Below are 19991 nucleotides of genomic sequence, written 5' to 3' on the forward strand. Positions count from 1 at the left end.
TTACTTTCAAATTTTTCCTGGTGAGTGAAATATAAAGGGAATTGAACGGGACTGGAGATGAATCTTTTATCCCCTCTGAGTTATATAAGCTGCAGGGGTGCAGAAGACTATTAACAAGATGTGGACTTTCGATGGATGTATCCTGTGCAGGCTCCTGATAGTGCTATCAGCTTGTGATAGGGAGAATCTGCTTGTTTGGAAATCGTTAATGATAAATGATCACACTGCTTGTTTGTCTGGAAAGTATCTTGATGTGAGGAGGCTTCTGTGTTGGCAAAAGGACGTTGCTAAAGTTCCTGCTTTGAGCTCTGCTAAGGGTCTGATGATTTCCAGGTAGGAAAAGGTGGTTAATGTCTGGCTGCAATTCAGAGAAGTTGCAGATGTTGCTTTGGATTATTTTGCAGTCTACCTTAGCTTACAAACTTGATGCCTTAGCGCTATCAGTGCAATACACATTTAAATAAAAGAATATAAGGCTGTTTTAAGTAACCAAGTTGAACTTGTCTGGGGAATACTTAGAAGCGGAGGTGCGTGTACTTTGCTATAACTCAAAAGTCTCTTCTTGGAGCTATTTAATGTTTTTATTAATAGAATTATTCCCTTTGTTTCCAAGCTGTGATGCCAAAGGCTTTCTTTACTGTCAAAATCTTTGTGCCTCGCTGGGGCCTCCTATGTTTTCTGGCTTACAAAGAATGCTTTCTATGTGGGGCAAATCCTGCTTTGTAAACTTTTTTTCAAAAGAGGGCTTATTTAATTTCTGAGAATAGAAAAGTGTTAGCTGAAGGTGAGATCTTTTTTTTTTTCTTCTGAAATGGCAACCCATACTCTATCAATGTAGTTTGTGTAGCTTGATGTCCTGCTGACAGCTGCTCTTAAAGTTATTCCTTCCGTTTGTCAGACATGCTGGTGTAATTTTTTTTGGCCTGCTTTGTCAACCAGACTGAGTGAGGGTGATGCTAGGAGCCGTTTTGCACGCCCACTTGGGTAATGCTAGAGTGTGGTTCTAGCTCCTTAGGGCTTACACTCCAGTTTATGTCCTGTTCAAACCAAGTTCTCCACTAGCTTTATTTGTTCAAACCAATACATATGTATTTTTAAAAAAGATTCAGTGCTGCTGGCCTTTGAAGCAGCACCAACACGATGATTGGAAGCGTCCCCTCTGATTTGCAAGAAAGTGAAATGCTGTCAGAACTGTCTAAAGAGACAGCTGCTGGAAAAACTCCAGGGTCACCGTGTTACCAATCTTTCAAGTCCCTGATAATGACTCAAATGTCTCATTACATCCACAAAACAGGCTGTGTTTGAGTACTGTTCCTAAGTCTTGCTGAGGTTGGGATCTGGGATGCAAGATCTGGCAGGAATGGCTTGGTGCAGGTCCTGTGGGTGCTGGCAGGGTCTCTACCATGGATGAATCTAACCGTGGTGGGCTCCGTGGTGCCTTGTGGCACACAGTGCAAGAAAATGCTATTCCTGAGCTGCTCCTGCAGACAGCATGGGGCCATGTAACACACCTGTGTACATCGTGTGACTGGAAATGGCTTTTTCATTCTCTTGGCAGAAGCAATGCTTGGAAATGTAGGCATGGCAAGCAGTCCAATGGACTGAAACTGAGATGTTCCCAGATGAGTAACTGTTAGGAAGATGCCTCAGTCAGGTTCGTGCACGTGGACTTCTCACAGAGCATGGCAAGCTGTAAATCTGAGTTTTGAGGCAATTCTGTACACACAAAAACCCTTCCAGAAGCTCGACAGCAAAACTGGGATCAGGCCAGTGGGGGAGTTCCTTTTTTCTCTGGGACAAACTTTGTTATTGTGGTACTTGAACAGGAGCAGAGTTCAGGTTACACTTGTGTGGTTGTGCTTTTTAAAGGCCTCTCACCCAGTAACTCCTGACTTCTGGAAGTCAGAAAGATTAAAATACTGTTACTACTGTGATATATGTTTGTAGGGCCATGTTGGTTTTAGTTCATCATTCATCAATAATGAAATCTGACCTGAGTTGTAGTTCTTTCAGCTACTGAAAGAATGGATCCTGAAGGGTTGACCCGAAAGACTGAAAGCTAAAAAACGAGCTCCTAATATTCTTAACTCTGTGTTGGAACAGTTGGTACTTACTCTTACTGAATCATGCTTAATAATGTGTCATAGGAAAAGTATGAAGCCAGAAACTGCTTCAGTGCTTGTTTTTTTAATCCCCAAGATGTTAGGCCTTACATGTGCAAACAAGCTTTTTTTCCTCTTGCAAGCAGTGAACAGGCACTCTGAAGTCTGTGTTGTATTTGAGAATTGAAACAGGTGTAATGAGTTGGAATTAAGAATTTAGTCTTCTGCTGATGTGGTGCTGGGGTAATGTACTGGATCAGTGGTCTTGTTTGTATGTGTTGGCTACCAAAATTGACAGAAAACATTTGTTTTTTCACAACTGTAGATGATCACCTTCCTATACACTGTTCCAAAGAGGACAAAAAAAGCTTACTTCTACTATTTTTTTTCCAGATTAGAAAAGGCCTGTAGGTTTTTAATGCAAGTTTACCTAAGAAGCCTTAAATGGGTTTTGATGCTGTAAAATCAGTTTTCTTCTGTGATTTGTTAAAACTTGGGGAATGCTGAAATCTGAAGTGTAGATGACATGCCAGGTTTGAAAATGGACAGGGAACGGCTCTTGATCTTGTCTGCACACGTTCCCAACTACATCATCAAGCCCAGTTTGATTTTTCACTTCACAAAAACGTCTAGTGTCCTAATCTCTGATTTACTAACGTAGTGTAACCTGTCAATTTGCAGGTAAGCATTATGAGGAGGAAGAAGAGGAGGATGCCCTACCTGACTCAGATGCCCTGCCAGACTCGGATGACGAGGTGGATTTGGAGAAGCCGCGCCCCATCCAGATTGTTCTTGCTCATGAAGATGACCATAACTTTGAATTAGATGAAGAAGCATTGGAAAAAATCTTGCTTCAGGAGCACATCAAAGATCTTAACATAGTAGTTGTGTCCGTAGCAGGAGCTTTCCGCAAAGGAAAATCTTTTCTGCTGGACTTCATGCTTAGATACATGTATAACAGGGTGAGTAATTTGGACTTTTCTTGGCAGGAAAAAAAATAGTTTTAGTTGTTCACCTTTGTATTTGTTTACTTGAACACAAATAGCAGGTATTTTTTTTTGTCCTTACAGCAGCTGGCTTCCTCTCCCTCTAAGTATACTGCTACTATGTGAAGAAGTGTACTTAAGTGACGATTTTACAACATACATTTACTGCAGCCATGAAGTGAATTACTGGTGTCCTGATATAAGTGGATTTGAGAAGAACTTGAATAAGGAGAGCATTCAAGGAGGGCCTTCTAGTAGTGCAAGGCCTTACCTAGGTGGTGGTTTGGAAAGATCTTGCTTTGACTCAGCCTCCTGCAGTCAAGTTGTAGCATTAGCTTATCAATTGCTGCAAAAAGAAATTTGTCAGGTAGCTCCTGGAGGACTAATTCTGTTTACTGAGATACTGAAATACAGCAAAAGGGAGAAAGTCTCCTGTTGCCTGCTTGGAATGTGTCTCTGAACATAGTCCAAGAATTTCTTAGATCCTTTTAAGTCATGGGTTAATGAATGCCTAATCTGAAGCTTAATTCCTTCTTACTTTGTAGTTTTTTGGCTGCTGTTGTTTAGTCTCTACTATACTTTGAATTATTGGCTGTTATGGAGAAGGTGGCATAGGACTTCCTGTGAACATATACATCTTCCTGTCATGGGTTGTGCCGTGTTTCGTTTAATCTGCACAGTGAATATTAACAGTTCAGTGTTTTACTGCTTTTTTGAAGCACTTAAGGAACAGAATGGATTCCTTTGTGGTCATGGTTGTTTGGAGTTGGAATGCTTGGTAGCAGAAATTAACCACGATTGCATCTATTTTGCTTTTGTGTTATCTGGCTTGAGGAGAAATGAAGATGAACCCTGCAGTTACAGGAAATACAGGAATATTGTAAAGAAGCTGCTGGTAGTTGGCAGATGAAGACTTCCTTTCTCTCAGTCCAAGTAATGCTTGCTATTGAGTTCTCACTGATCTGCCAAGAGCTCTGTAAGAAAGCCACTGAGGATGTTGGTAGGAGGAATACAGAGTAGTAAGCTGGTACTCCCAACTTCTTGAGTCTAGGGGGAAATAAACATTGATATGGCTGTTCAGTGGGTCACCTTTTGTATGTGTCTAAATCCTCTCCAGTGTCCTGTTTATATTAGAGCAAAACCAACAAAACCAAACAAAACTTCCAAGAAGTATAGCAATTAGAGCTAAACGGGTGCTAGGTAGAGCAGTGCTAGTTCTTGCCAAAAATAGGCTTGGTCTTTAAGCAAACACTGGGACTTACAGATTGCAAAACAAGTTCAGAGAGCAAAACGGATTGGGACACTTTCAGCCTTGTTTAACAGTGTGCCTCTGTTCACTGCACCGTACAGCCACATTTCTCAGTTTTCTCTAGGTGTCCTTCAAAATACCATTTGTTTCACCGTCTGAAGAAGACAAACTCAGCTATCTAGTGCAACAACATCACTTGCCTAAAAGGCTCTGCTTCTTACTCTCCATTTGCTACTTCTGGCCAGGCATTTGTGTTCTCAAGCTACAATGCTTGCAGGCCCTTAGCTGAGCTGATCCTACTCACTGATGCCTTAGAGACACTGTACTTTGAATTGTTTTCCTGCCAGCTCAGTGACGTAAACTGGCTTAGGGAAAGCGTGACAAGCATCAGAGCCACTGCAAACTGAGTGTTAGGAGTTGAGGATGAGAGAAGACGAGTGCAATGCCTCTTCTTTGGAGCCCTGCTGAATTTTATCAAGTCAAACGGTGTCCTCTATGTTTATGCAAGTGGTTTGAGTACAGGAGGGGAGGCCTTGGTATAGTTTTATATATTTTTAAGTCTGATCTTTGTCTTCAGGCTTAATTCAAGTATGTATTTACTGTGCACTAAATGTTGGCCCTTGCACAAAATACCAGTGCATTTATGTTCATTTTATACACCGATCAAGCAATTCCAGGCTATCCTGTCCTGTTGATATTAAAGTCTGTGATGAAGAACTTGCCAAGATATGTCAGAATCCTATTTTCTTGTCTTACCCGAAAAGCTAGGGGTCATTTGAAAAGTTACTGTTCTTGTGCCAGTTGAAGTCAAAGGTAGGATTTTGAAATGGCTGGAGCTAGTTAGTATCTTCAGGGAGAAGGGTGGCATCTCATTTCAAGCACTGATACTTAGTGTTAAGGTTCATTATTTGAAAGGGGACAGAATAATTTGCCACAAAATAGCAGCAGTTGTGTGTTCAGCAAAGCTGCTGCAAGGATCCTGTGATCTGTTTCATTTTGAGCCTTATTAAGAGCTAGGTGTGGAGACACTAGTAAATTTAGATTTGAAAGCTTTTTCTTACAGGGGTGCGACCTTTCTAGATGTACTGCATATTAATGGCACTATGCAAATAAAGCTGCATTGGTCACTTCCTTGGTATGGAATATTTAAAAGGGCTATGATATAGAACTGTAGTGCAACTTAAAGCTTGATTTCTTCTAGGAACAAAGCCTTCTGTTTCACTTCTCCCATCTCTTGAATGTCTTTCAAGTCAACTTAATGGATGGAGTTTAAAACACTGAGTTTCTTGGAAAAAAAATGATGTAACAAGCTAGGAATACTTCAGTGTGATGTAAAGCTCAGTCAGAGACAGGCTTAACTGCATCGTCCACAGAACGAAGCAGCTTGAGCTGAATTTGTGCTTAAGACACTGTTCCTGTGACATGCATCATATGTGGAAATAAATGTGATAATTTGCAGTGATTGAGGTACTTAATTACTTTTGTTCTGAGCTTCTTCAAGTAAGGGTAATACATTTCTGGACCAAATTTGTATAAATTAAGAATGGATCATATTGTTGCGTAACTTAACAGTTTCTTCTGAAGAACTGAGAAACAAGATTCCACTACCATATACCCGTGAGAGCTGATTCAGCATTGCAGAACTGGATCTTGGAGTGTTCTGAAGCCCAAAGCAGTCTTGGAGCTTCAATTTCTACACTGGTCAGTGGATGAGTAAACATCTCTGGATGATTTAAAAACCAAAACCAACAACAAACACGCCCCCCAAAAACAAAGAAAAAACACCTGCAAGGGAACGCCGTTCAGGTTGTGTTTATTTTCACTGGTGAAGGCGTATGTGCATAAAATAGAAAAACTACCTGTAAGGAGCTGTGCCTCTCTTCACTTGGATGCCTGTGCCTGTATTTTGTATCTGCTCATCTTATTTTTCACCTTTGCCACGTTCCATCCAAGTAGCAAAGCTGAATGGTGTGCTCTTAGTTTGGGAGAATGCTGATGCAGAACTGCTTCATTGACTTTCTTCTCTTAGCATTAGCCTTGCTCTGCAGCAAATAATGCTTCTGGGCATGAAGGGTGTACGCAGTTACCACTCCTTCCCTCCCTCCATTTTTGAAATAAGCAGTTTCACTTATTCACAGTAAGTATTTCTATTCTGTGCAGCCTCTGGGTGCCACACACTGCTCTCAGAGATGTGAAGAGGTCTGTCCTGAGCTCTTCTGAAAACTTCCAGTGTTGAGTTAGCAAGTTATATATTACAGCGTAGTGCATGGAGAAGCTTCTCCTTTGACCTCCTTTAAAAGTACACTTTCCTGGCTGGTAATCTTCCCTGGGTGGTCAGGGGCAAATTCTTTAAGAGTGTTTCTGTTCTTCTGTCAGTGTGCTGTGCTCTAGCCTGTAAAATAAAGGCTTTTCCCTAAACCTTCTCTTTACTTCAACTTTTGTCTGTCTACTGCTTTTCCAGGATTTCAGTGTTTGTGTGTATACAGAACAGATGCATCACAGTGAAAGTTCCCCGGAGTGCCCGTTCATGCTCCTTACTTCCACAGCACACAAACTGCATTTCTGGGTTATATCTGTTCATATAATGTCTGGGATCTTCTTTGTGAGCCACTGCTCCATGTATTGCCTGTCCTTGAGGAGTGTTAGCTGCAGACTGTACTTGGCTCTGACAGCTTTTCCCAAAGTGGGTGACTTGCCCATAAACTTGTAATGTGTAGGGTGTGTTGACTGATGTGTACCAAACTCTCAACTTGATCTTTTTCCTTGAATCCTAGTCTGTTAGAAACAGTGTTTTGTTTGTGACTGAAGTAGAAATTATGGATTGTCTGGTCCTTGCCTATTCTTTTTGGCTTCTGCAGGCTGTCAGTGTGAGTCTTGTGCTGGTCTCTGCTAGTGTGGGGGTTTAGATGCTAGGTTCAGCGGTTGACCTAGTTGTGAGAGGGAAGGGATTAAGTCAAGATTAGTTTTTTGTTCCTTTTGGAGTTCTAACTACAAAACCATCCAAGTTATTAATAAATAAACTTTGTGTAAATAAATGAACTTAATAATAGACTTCTTCACAGTGAGGGTGACGGAGCACTGGAACAGGCTGCCCAGGGAGGTTGTGGAGTCTCCTTCTCTGGAGATATTCTTGAGACCTGAATGCTGTTCATGTGTGCTCTTCAGAGGCTGAAGAGTTGTGTAACTGCTGAAATAGGGTAGACTCTGATGCAAAACTTCCCTGTGGAGCATCCACAACATACAGCAGAGTAGCACTGGGCTTTTAATACTTTATGTAGTGTTGTCAGTCAGCTTGGAGGAAAATGAGGGTGTGCCATGGAAGTCTGCAAAAACACAGCACAGCAAATCTCCTCCTTGGTATTTAATAAGTTTTTCTTCTTGTTTTGTAGACTTCTCCTTGCTGGATAGGTGGAAACACTGAGCCTTTAACTGGGTTTACATGGAGAGGTGGATGTGAACGGGAAACCACTGGCATTCAGATCTGGAGCGAAGTGTTTGTAATTGATAAGCCCAACGGAACAAAGGTAAGCGCTTGATTTAAATAGGCGTATGTGGTGATTTTTTTTGCCTCTGGGTGGATAGCTTTAATGCCATGGTTTTAATGGAATCAGTTCAAAGATGCTTTCCTGTGTGTTCAGTAGCTGTGTAATATGTTTGGAAACCTTCTATCAGCTATCAGTGCAGGTGTGAGTCTTCCTGCTGGTTTAAAAGATTCAGTCTCCAACAATAGTCCCATTCTGAGATTACTTTATTTTGGCAAAGTCTACTTTGTCAAGGCTTATGGGTGGGTTTTCCTGTGGATGTTTTAGAACTGCATTGGCTATAAATACCATGTATAGACAAATGTTGTGATAAGAACAGTTCTAACAAACACTGTTGGTTTTGGGATTGAGTATGTGCTCTAGCTTGTAATTTTGTTCTAGTGAAATGCAGCACATGGCTGTGAGTATTATAAACAGTTTTGGTGTCTTTAAGCCGGTCCTTCTGTGTAGTTTAACAGGTAGCCCACAAAAAGAAAAGCGAAAAGAAAAGAAAAGCAGGGTAAATGGCACAAACTCTACGCTTATCAGAACTGTTGAGCATTTTAACTCTAAATCAACCTAACTGCGTAGTTTTGATTTTGGGTGTCTATTTTCATGCTGTAACAACTTCAAATGTTGTCAGTAAACATTTGCTCTGTAATACCAGTGCTGTATTCTCAGCTATTTGTGTTCTCCTGAGCTGTAAGCTCTTGATGATTAAACTTTCATAGCCTCTGCATTGCTGAGACGAAAAGGAAACATCTGGTGGTTAATATAGGACACTGATCTTAACCAGCTAGTGGTTTAGAGGCCTGTAGAAGGTTTTGTTAAACTTTATACCTAACCAAACAGTTATCTGGCTAAAAAACAGCAGTTGTGAGGATCTGTTTGTGCTTTTGAGAAAATAAATCACTCATTTGTTCTTGCTTATCAGTCAGCCCTAACTGAAAGAGAAGGGAATTGTAGATTCCAAAGATGGCAATTAGAAATGAAGTGGTCTTAATGATAAGACTTCATCCATCCATGTCATTCTAGCAGATGGTCAGTGTCACTGCTTTTCTGGAAATAATTAAGACACATTTTAAAACAATCCAGTATAGCTTATTAGAGCTGAGACTGAAGATCCTCCAGTGAGGAAGAACTACCTTCTACTCTGCTCTGTGCCTTGTTGAGCTGAGGGATGCTATTTCTGTGAGAGAGGGTAACTAATGTAGCAAGGCCAAGGACATAAGGCTGCTGATATGGCTTTGTATTGCTGCTTACTAATCTGTAGGTGTGCATAAATGTGTGTGCAGGGAGCTGGCTAAGGTTTAATAAATAGGTACGGAAGCAGAGAGATGCTCTTACTTGAAACAGAATTTAACCCAATGACCTGGAGTTTGAAAGTGTAACAACTTGGTTAACTGTTGCTGCTCTTCAAAACTCTCTAGGTTGCTGTACTACTCATGGATACCCAAGGTGCCTTTGATAGCCAATCCACTATCAAAGACTGTGCAACGGTTTTTGCTCTGAGCACCATGACGAGTTCTGTCCAGGTGAGAATACCTGTGCTGGCCAATAATGACAGCTGTAGGAACCCTCTTGCCCAAGTATGCAAAGAGTCTCTCTCTAGCCATGCTTAGAAAGTTCGCCTGCGTATTTTCCTCCAGCTGTTACTGAAGATTTCACATTTAATGTCCTAGTTTTCAGTGTTATATAGGTAAGTTTCTCTGGAATCAAGGTCATTCAAGGCCAAGCTGGGTTAAATTGCTGACTGAACTGGGGAATTCCAAACAAAAATGGCAAAGTAGCAACTGCTTCTATGCAAATGTAGTACAGAAGCTTTAGAAGACTTTAGATGACAAAACTCAGGGTGAAACTACGCTTATTTGTTAAATGTACATCTGCTGCTACTGTTAAACTCCTGACGATTCTCTTGTGCTATGCCCAGTACTCCTTTTAGGCTTGTGTCTTGATGTGCAAGAAGTAAGCAGGTTTTTAGGGGATGTCAAGTGACCTTGTTCAGACATACTCCTGTGAACTTTGATGTTTTAGTATGTAGAACACTGCCTATGCCTTGCCCTGTCCCCCTGCCCCTGTTGTTCCTGTGATTAGGACAAGTTATGGGTTATTGATACATCTTTGAGTTTACTGCCGTTCAGTATTGGTTGAACTTATTGAAGCTGTTGTGAGCACCCTGGGGAAAGCCCAACTTCTCCAGGAAGATTTGGAAGCAAAAAAACTGGTGAACTACCTGCTCAGCTGTTCCCGTGTCAGAGGTGATGCTGCTAGATCACTGAGTCCTGGAGCATTTAGATTTGAGGATGACAGATGGGTATGCCCTTCTCAGTCCTCCTCTCACACCCGTATGATGATTTGAAGCACTCGGCATTACTACTAGATCTCTTTACAGCTTGCTTCCTTGGAAGGATGATCTGGGAAGGATTAGGGTGGCCAGCAGTGATTTTTGTCCCTACCACTTGGTATAGGGAGTGACTTTTTTGAGATGCCTTCTTTGATACTGTTCTAGAGGCTGGCTTTCAGGTAGTTAAATATTTCTGGAGGTGGTAAAAAAAACAAACAAACAAACAAAAAAAACACTCAAGATGCCTAACAAAGGCTGCATGAAGATAAGGGTTTCAAATTGCATTTTAATTCCTTTACTGTCTCTTACAGGTATACAACTTGTCCCAGAATATTCAGGAAGATGACCTTCAACACTTGCAGGTAAGAATATGCTGAATTTATATTAAGCTGTTTCTGAATTAACAGTCTGGAAATTGTTCTTGATTTTACTACTAATGTAACTGTGATTTGAGAGCAGCTTCCTACTTAATATAAAACATGAAAGCTGACCTGATACTAAAACTAGTTCGGCCTATTAAAACGTTATTTGCATCAACATCTGTGATGCTGTGATGCTTCCTCTTTGCCAGTGTAGATGTAAAATAGCATAAGCTCCTAATTTGGTGAAATCTTAAGTCTAGTCTGGTCTGTACATTAGTCTCTGGTCTCTATGTAAGAAATCCCAAAATTCCTGAAAGGATTAGAATGGGAAATGATTTATGAAAGCACATAAGACGCTTCCCATGTTTCTTCTTTTTCCCTAACATAAGAAAATAGATAGTGTTTCATAACTAGCTTCTGTAGAAATTTGGGAGCTTGTGTCATGGCAGGAAGATTATCTTCCACTCAGAAACCTTCTCTAGTTTTTCATCTGAAAAACTTCTACAGTCTCATTTTTGCCTAGAAACAAGAGCAGATGAGAGTTGTCCTCTCACTGCTGTGGAGTTTTCATTCTCTAATGGAACATTGTGATCAAAGGCCACTGAATTCTGGCTTCATATGAATGGTGTAAGAGCCTTATCTCCTTAAGTTAAAATCTGTAGCTTCAAAGGCTAGCTTGTGTATTAACAAATATCTGCCTGTGCTCAGGCCACGACCTCGTCACAGCTTAAAACTGTTTTACATGTCCTCTGATTGAAAGGACTTCTGTGTTGTTCAGTGCTGCTAAAGACTGGCTGCCAATACTGGAAGTAGAAATACACTAACTCGACATAATCTTGTGATGCTGTTCTCAGTTAACAGCATTGTATCGCTGGACCAAAACCAAAGCCTACAGGGAAAACAAACACCATTTAAAAAAAAAAAAGGTTTAGTAAATTATTTGAAAGCTAGACTTTCCTGATCACCCTGATCCTTCAACAATCTCAGTGCAGTCTGAATGGAGTGTTCCCTTTCTTTTATAGTAGATGGGATTTGAGGGAAGAAAGGGAGGAGAAGGGCAATAAATAAAAGTAAATGCTTGTGTTCCCTGCCCACTGAAGGTGGGAACAAGGAATCATAGTCTGAGGGAAGGAGATATTATTCTGAAATACTCTTACTCTTTGGCTGCATATTTTCCATGTAGGAGGGAATGGAGTGAGGTGGTAAGTTAAGATCTCAGGAACAAGCCACTCATGGGGGCGCTCGACCTCTTCAGAGCTTCTTTATGCTCAGGGTGACAAGGGCTTGGAAGTTCACTTGTGTCAAATTAGTCTTGTAAGTTTTCAGATGCTCTTGTAACTGACACAGGGGAAACTGTCCTTTCAGCCACGGACTTTTTTTTCCTGAGGTGTCGAGGGATGAGCTTTAATGCAAAGGAACAGTTACCTTGTTCTAGAGGGCTTCCTTCATCTCACTCTCCAAAGTTTATAAAGGGGCTTGTGAGGTACCCTCACCTGACAGTGTTAAACCTGGCTGAAACAGCCAGCATGTGATTTTTTTGTTCTCATGGGTTTGCTGGCCCACTTAGTCCAGTGAGGAAGAATGCTGCTTTTAGCATTAAAGATGCCTGAAAGCAACCAGGCAAAGACAGCTAGCGCTTTTCTTCTGCTGAAGAGAAAGAACAATTATGAGTTAAGGTCACAGGCTGAAGCAGAGATCTGGGAAGCTGCTGAACTTGGCTAGAGCTGAGGTACTAGGCATTGAAACGCAAGCCAAGTTCCTTGAGATTTCCGGGAATAAATTTTTTGTAGGAAGTAAGGGGGCAAGTGTTAGACAGGCGTACCTCCTTAGCCGAGGTGATGAGTGTTGGAAACTGCCTGGCTGAGAGGCGCAGTCAGCTTTCCTCTGAGAATAGCCCACTGGCCACCCACTTAGAGCCCCGGTGTAGTGCCAGTTCTGGAGTGGCAATGTGAAACCAGCGGGAATTGTCTCCTCCTTGAATTTCACTGACCATTGGCGTACTTGTTCTTGAGCTGCACTAACCACTCTAGATCTGTAATACAACTTAAGATTGAATGCATTGTTATCTAGTGACATAAAGGATTCTTACAGTAGAAGACTGTTTTGTGTGTCACCCTTACACTCTTCTTTTTTTTTCAGTTGTTTACAGAATATGGAAGACTAGCTATGGAAGAAATATACCAAAAGCCGTTTCAGGTAACTGTGTGTTGAGTCTAAGCAGTTGAATGTGTAGAAAATTATCTCAGGATAATTATGAAGAGAACTTAGTTGGGCTGAAGCCAGTCTGTTAGTCTGTTTTTTACAAGACTGGTTTTCCTTCTCTGTCACTATGTTTCTTGGCAAAAACAGTAGAAGAATGCTGAAGATGATCATATTTTAGGCAACTATAGCTTTGTGCCTGGGTTTTAAGCACAAAGGAAGCGTCAAGTGATGCACTGAATTGAAGGAGAAAGTTTCATGTTTCCTTCCTAACTCATTTCTTCTTGAGATGTGGTTGGTCTTTGGTGCGTGGTTCTGAATATAGGTCATATGGCCTTGAAGAAATTGAGGGACGTTGCATTTTCATTATTTGAAGCATTAATGGCTGCAGTATTTGAATTTTCCAGAACTGCTAGCGTCTCCTGACTATTTCCTAGGCTAGAGGAGAGTTTGAGGCTTCTTCTACTTAGCGGAGGCAAGAACTGAGACTTCTCCAAACCCGAATTATCAGATGATTCTTCTTAACCTGTAATGCTACCAGCAGTGAGTTTTTGAGACTCTCGTGTCTCTAGAATATTCACCCTGCAACTGTGAGCCCTTTATGTTCCTGTGATTGGCCCAGGCAAGATGGTGTCTTCTTCAAGCACCTCATCTCAGATAAGATTAATGTTAAGGTTTGTTCTCTGTCTTCAGCTGACAGGAGGAAACAACCATGTTTAATCCTTCTGGGGTAGTAAAAGGCAAACCCATGGAACAGGGAAGCATCTCTTTTTTGAGACGCTGAAGTACTTCCTTTCAGATAAGGAGCAAGTTGCACTTGTGTGTATATTGGTGTATTTTTCTTAAAACTAGCAACTACTTGCACCACAAAACTACAAAGCTACTTAATTTAGAATAGCCAAGTTTAGAATCTTTAAAAATTTCAAACAGCTACGTGTGATAGTTCTTGACCTTAGGAATGATGCAAACCATTCACCCCGTTGTTCTTCCTTTTACAGACACTAATGTTCTTAATTAGAGATTGGAGTTACCCCTATGAACATGCATATGGTTTGGAAGGAGGAAAAAAGTTCCTAGAGAAAAGATTGCAGGTACGTTATGTCTAGTAGTCCTACTCTGATCCAACTTAAGTGACACCTCATTGTCAAGATAGTGATGCACAATGATCTATCTCTTAAAATGCTTGTGATGTTTCACTTATGCAGGGTTCTTGGGTTTAGAACTCTACATCTTTAACATCTTTAGGTTCAGAAATAAAAGTCTAAACACACTTGTGCTCTTACTGCTTTCAAGCTGGTATTTAATCTTGAGGTACTGCAAATCTGTATTAGCAGCTCTTACACCTCTTTTTTTCTTCAGGTAAAGCAAAACCAGCATGAAGAGTTACAGAACGTAAGGAAGCATATTCACTCCTGTTTCAGTAACCTTGGCTGTTTCCTGTTGCCCCACCCTGGTCTTAAAGTTGCAACAAATCCAAATTTCGATGGGAGGTTGAATGGTAGGAAGCTTTCCATTGTGTTTCTTGATTCAGATCACTGAATTCATTTTCTTTTTATCATAGAAGTTAAGCACTGAAATAGTTGGCCATTGAAATGCTTGATTAGAAAAGTGTAGGGCTAAAAGGTGAAATGATAGAATCTAGAAATGCGTATTGTGTGTTCTTGGTTTAAAGGTAAGATGGAATGGATATCTTTATCTGGATGTTGATTGTAATCTTGATTAACTTGAGACATCCCTAAAGGTCATATAATAAGGATTCTAAAGAAAAATAAAGGTTTCAGACGTGAGCGTTCATAAAATGTAGACTTTCCTTTCTTGTTATTGAAAGGCTTTTCTGTAACAACTCTCAAAAGCAAAGGTCAAAAGCTAGAATGACTATAAAATAGCTGTAGGCTTCTGCCACCGCAAATTGCGAAGCAGTTGGGATTCTTACAATTACTGCCTTTCCCCCAATAGAGAGAATATATCAGAATGGCAAAGGCTGAAAACAAGATTTTTGCAGCAGTTTCCCACTGACAAGTTCTGTGGGACAGATCTGTGGGTTCGTGCAAGATGTTGGTGTAATAGGGAAAACGCACTTTGAGTACTACAAGGACTACAGAGTTCTGTTCTCTGTTGGAATTTAATATTTCAAGAGTAAATAGAATTTACTGAAGCTATAGTATGTATTTAAGCCTTTAAATATTTTAAAAATGCATTTAAGGCTTGTGATGGTATTTTGAGGGGTTATGGGTTGTCAGTGTTCCTTTGGGAAACAAAAGATTAAATACTAACCACTGTTTTCTGACTTTTACTAGATATAGATGAGGATTTTAAGAAAGAACTACGGAATTTGGTACCGTTACTGCTTGCCCCTGAAAACTTGGTAGAAAAAGAGATTAGTGGATCCAAGGTGACCTGTAGAGATCTTGTAGAATACTTCAAGGTAAGCAAACTTATGCTAATTATTTTTGTTAATGGCTTAAAAGAAAGTATTCTAATTTTAGGGCATGTTCTTCCCAGAGAAGATGAAGGTATCTAGGCTGACATTCACTGATCAGCTCAATTTTATGTTCATTTCATTACTGTTTCCAGAACTGGCACACAGCTTCCTGACAGTGTAGCTCTTTTCCAGACTACTATTGGCAAAAGAGTGCTTTTTATTAATTTGTAAATAAGTTAAAAATACTTCAAGCTCTATTAGAGATTTTTTTACTCTTTAGAAATTGTTTTTTCTTTTTTTTTTTAAGAGGGTTTTTGTATACAGATAGTAAACCAGCTCTTAAACTTCTAGATATGCAGTAAAAACATCAGATATTTTTTCTTCCCCTCCAGGTTTTTTTTACTTGTAAGGAAGATGCTTTTTAAACACTTGCATGTGTAACATTTCATGCTATAAAATATTTGTGGATACCTGCAGCTGTTAAACTCCTGAGCTGTTCTGGTATCATGGTGACACCAGCAGTAACGTGATAACATAATCCCTACATCACCAGGAATTGGTCTGATGTGTAGCCTTTTTTTTTGAATTGGAATGGCTTAAACAGTTGGTTCTGTACAAGAAAGTAGCATTCCTCAAGGCATTAATTTTGCATTGCTTCTTCTGAGTGTGTGCATTGGAGGCAGGACAGAGCTGATGTTATGAAAGTAGTTATGCAAGGGGTGAATCTGAGACCAGAACTCTTAACACTTGTAAAAGGATTTCTTTATTTTGCAAATGAAAGGCATGATGTGGGATGCAGAAGTCGTGGCTACTCTGATAAGGATGAAATCCTCTCTGGAGCTCATATGCTCAGTCTCTGTATTTACATGGCTGCATATCACTTCTTGTTCCATTTTCTTATGTAGTAAGGCTCGATCCCATATGGTGCAGGGAGTGCATGTTCAACAGCAGTTTAGGAAGGAGTGCACCCTAAAACTGAGTGTGACATTGCAGCTATTGAAAAGCTGCCTGATTCACGTTGCAGTAGCCAGTCTGGGATCTGCTAAGCAGGGTGCTGTGGGAACTCAGTAGTTGCATAACTGAAGAGAACTGCTCCCTTGTGACTGTGGATCTAAAGCTGAGATCGTGAAGCCTGAGTTGGAAACCGGAGGGTTTTTACTCAGAGGAAATAGCTACAGAATCAAGGAGGGTATCCTGGGAGCAGAGTCCTGTATAATGGTTTTTGTAGGTTGTCCTACCACCTAGAGCAGAAGGTATGTAGGGATCCTGATGACCTTGTTCTCATCTCCTCTAGGGAGAAAATCTTCAGGACAGAGGCTTGTAGACAAGCTGGGGGGAGAGCAGTAGCAGTGTCTCTATGGGGCTGTTCATGGCATGGCTTTGTTGGTTTAACCTGTCCCAAGAACTGTGCTGTAGGACATGGGCCATCTTATGGGCTGGAGGAGATACATGAAGGATGTTCTCTTCCAGCCTTGTGAAACCATGGTGAAAGAAAGCACCCGAGGATTGGCAGGGTGCGGAACAGAGGGACAGCCTGCCTACTTGGCTTCCAGTGGTGTTTTGGCAGTTCAACACTGTATATGTTCCAAGGGAATTCCAAGGGAACAAGGCATGGGGAAATAAATTATGCTTTTTGGCTGTTTGGACAGACCTCTTGCCAGAAAGTCTGTGCAAGTTGGTTGTCTTCATGGTTTTGGAAGAGGGCTCCCTGCCTAGCAAAGACCTTCTAATGCATTTGAGGGAGCAGAAGGCTGTTGCCAAACCTGTCACTTTTTTAAGATAGTGGCTGCGTCTCCTCAAGGTACTCCCCAACTTTGCCAGGCCCCAGCCTCAAGTGCACAGCCCTTACTTATGGAAGGCATGGAAACTTGTATTTTGAAGTGGAAGAAAGTCTGAAAGTGAACACATGCACAGACCAAACTCAGTGGCTTATTGGTGCCTGCACAGAAAGCAAGCCTGTCAGCAGCTATTGAAAGAGAACCACTTTGATAGAGGGATGAACGACTTATTTTAATACTGATGGAAGCACGTTAATTGAAATGCTTTGTGAAAGTATTGCTTCTGTTTACTAAAACTGGAGATAATAAGGATTTCATGTTAGGTTTTGGGAAAGTAAAGGAGTTAAAACACTGGGGGTAAATGGGTGAATGCCAGACCTGTATGTGTGGAGAAACTTGATTCATTGAATGCTTACCATTATTACAAAGTAATGACTTCTGAGCTCTTTGTTATGTTATCCCTTTTCTCTCCCTCTCCTCAATCATAAATGCTTAGGAAAAAGAAACCTCTTTTTTCTTATTTATTCCATTTAGGCTTACATTAAAATCTATCAAGGAGAGGAGCTACCTCACCCGAAGTCTATGCTGCAGGTATTTTCTTTTCTTTCAAATAACCTGATAGAAAATGTGTATTTCATAAGCCCTGTGCAGTTGAAGGTCATGAATGCTGGGAGTCTGTAGCTCCTGCACAGAGCTGTAGCTCTTGAAGGAGCTGTGTGCTGTGAAAGCAGACTGAACTGTGTAGCCTGGGCACACATTTCTTTCCTCAGTCCCACCCCCAAATGGAGCAGAGGGTATAACCGATTGCTTTCTTCTTAACTGCTTCAATTTCAAGCATGTTTCCTGTAACTTGCTCTTCTGTCAGTATCTTTCAGACTTTATTCGCAGGGCTTTTGGTGCAGCAAACAGAAAGGAAAAAGCGTAAAGTCATGTAGCTAATATCACTGTCTCAGTGTTGGGCTCCTTTATTGCATGTGTGGGTTGTTAGGTTGGATAAGTACACTGAGTTAAGGCCTGTATCTTCTTTACATCTTCTCTGGATCAACCCAAAAATCAGCTTTAAAATGATCTGAACACAAACTGATTGTGCAAAGCTCTGTGTTGAATCCTTAAATTGCTTGGGTTGAAGAATTTTCATCCAACTGTGGACTCCAGGACTGGTTTTAACCATTTCATATTTATAAGACTCTTTAAATTAAGATTCCTGTGTCACTTCATTAAGATAAGAAGGATGAATAAACAGCCAGAATGGAGTCAATGAACCAATTCTTTAGACTTTGGCAGGAGGAATGGTTCAGAAAACTTGTCACAGTGAAACAAAGGCTGCTATCATTTCTTCCAATTAACATGCCATAGATGTGTCTGTGAGATACAGAAGATGCCATCTTGCAGGATGAGCTAGAATAACTGTCCTGGACACAACACAGGTTGAAAGGTGCCTTAAGTCCTTACAAATTCTGACGCCAAAACTGCACATAATGCAGGAATATTGGCTCGCTTCTTTTTTCACAGGTAGTGACGTATCAGGATTAACATTTAGTAATTTAGAGATCCTTACTTGCTTTTTAACAGTAGAACATTCAGAAGAGATTGCTCATGATGGCAAGTCTGTACAAGCACGTGGGATTTTGTCTGCAGCTGCACTAGAAAGCCCCAAACCCCCTTTTTTCTAGTCGCTCTGTTTTAGTATCTATCATTAACCTTCTTTTGTTCATGTGGGGCATTTTCTTGGCAATCGAAGTCCTTGGTAGTCCTTGGTGGTTGTGGGGTGTGTTGGGCAGTGTAACTACATGTGTGTAACTTGCTGGTGATGCTGTAGTGATACGTGGTGCTCAATGTTTTCTAGGCAACAGCTGAGGCCAACAATCTTGCTGCTGTGGCAGGAGCAAAAGACTTGTACAGCAAAGGCATGGAGCAGGTATGATAACTTCTAACTGTCTGCATGCGAATACGGGCCTTCAGTTTTAGTGTTATGTTTGGTGTTGGCTGTGAGCATATTGATGGGGAAAAGTAGCTTAGGCTCCAGGACGTGTTTTGTGTCCTCTGCACTGAGGTTAGGTGTTTGCAGCAAATCCAGGATTCTTTGAGATGTAAACTGGTGAGGAGGTGTGGGAATGGGAGGTCAATATACCACCTGCTAATTCCTCCTGTTGCTCTTAAAGATCCTATAATGCGAAATGTGCAGACAGGTGAGGAGATGCGTGGTGGGTCAGGGTAGACCCAAGGGTAAAGTTCTAGGATGGCTTCACACTTTTGAATAGTGGTTATTCACTAGCTGTCCAATGTGTGGATTAAAATCACCCCTTTTTAAAAACAAACAAAAACTTTAATCCAAAAGCTATTTTGGCTGGAAAAAAAATATGCGATTTCTTACTCGCTTCTTCTCTTGAAGGTAGTGACTTACACCACTCCAAGCTGAATGCCTGGATGGACTTCACCCTTTGACTTCCTGGTGTTAGCAATGTTTTATCATAGCAAATTCTGGAAACAGTTGCATGTCTTGCAGAGCTTAACAAGACTATGCTTATTTAGAAAATCTACAACAGGACCAGTGGGTTTAAATGTGAAATCACATGGGTGATAACATGCCACAAACAGAGCTCCCCATTAACTGGGCTAATTCTGGTCTTAATGACTGAAGTAGCTTTCAGTTTTGAAGTTAGATTAAGACCTAATGCTAGTGGCAGGCTAGCCAGCTTCAGTTGTTAGCAGGCTGACTTGAGAATGCTGGTGTAGAGGGATTCCTTCATTTGTTTCCATTTTTGGAAAATCTCTTTAAAATAACTAATGGGTTGCTTCTATTAAAAAAAAAAAAAAAGGCTGAATTGTTTCCTACCTTGACTCTTTACTGGCTGTTGAGATACTGTACTCAAAAGGCTTCTTAGGTGGGGTAAGGAATAAACAGAAACAGACATGCTCGCAAACAGACTTTGTTTCCATAGTAATTTTCCCCAGTATTGTGTATATTTTTGTGTCACTGTAGAGTGTAGCATAGATAAAAACACAAATGTCTTAAATCAACTTCTAT

General features: G+C 40.8%; 1 protein-coding gene across 4 annotated transcripts in view; it reads left to right on the plus strand.

Annotated features, from left to right (window-relative positions):
- ATL2 (atlastin GTPase 2) overlaps positions 1 to 19991 on the plus strand; it is a 41418-nt gene that overhangs the window by 15540 nt on the left and 5887 nt on the right. For all 4 annotated transcript variants that reach the window (XM_084283842.1, XM_084283841.1, XM_084283840.1 and 1 more), the window contains exons 2-11: positions 2784 to 3064; positions 7727 to 7861; positions 9289 to 9393; positions 10514 to 10564; positions 12704 to 12760; positions 13762 to 13854; positions 14123 to 14261; positions 15061 to 15188; positions 17498 to 17554; positions 18810 to 18881. In XM_084283842.1, the coding sequence (XP_084139968.1) occupies positions 2784 to 3064; positions 7727 to 7861; positions 9289 to 9393; positions 10514 to 10564; positions 12704 to 12760; positions 13762 to 13854; positions 14123 to 14261; positions 15061 to 15188; positions 17498 to 17554; positions 18810 to 18881 (1118 nt within the window). The remainder of the gene's footprint in view (positions 1 to 2783; positions 3065 to 7726; positions 7862 to 9288; positions 9394 to 10513; positions 10565 to 12703; positions 12761 to 13761; positions 13855 to 14122; positions 14262 to 15060; positions 15189 to 17497; positions 17555 to 18809; positions 18882 to 19991) is intronic.

This window comes from Netta rufina (assembly GCF_964035555.1).
Source record: "Netta rufina genome assembly, chromosome: 3".
Lineage (NCBI taxonomy): Eukaryota > Metazoa > Chordata > Aves > Anseriformes > Anatidae > Netta > Netta rufina.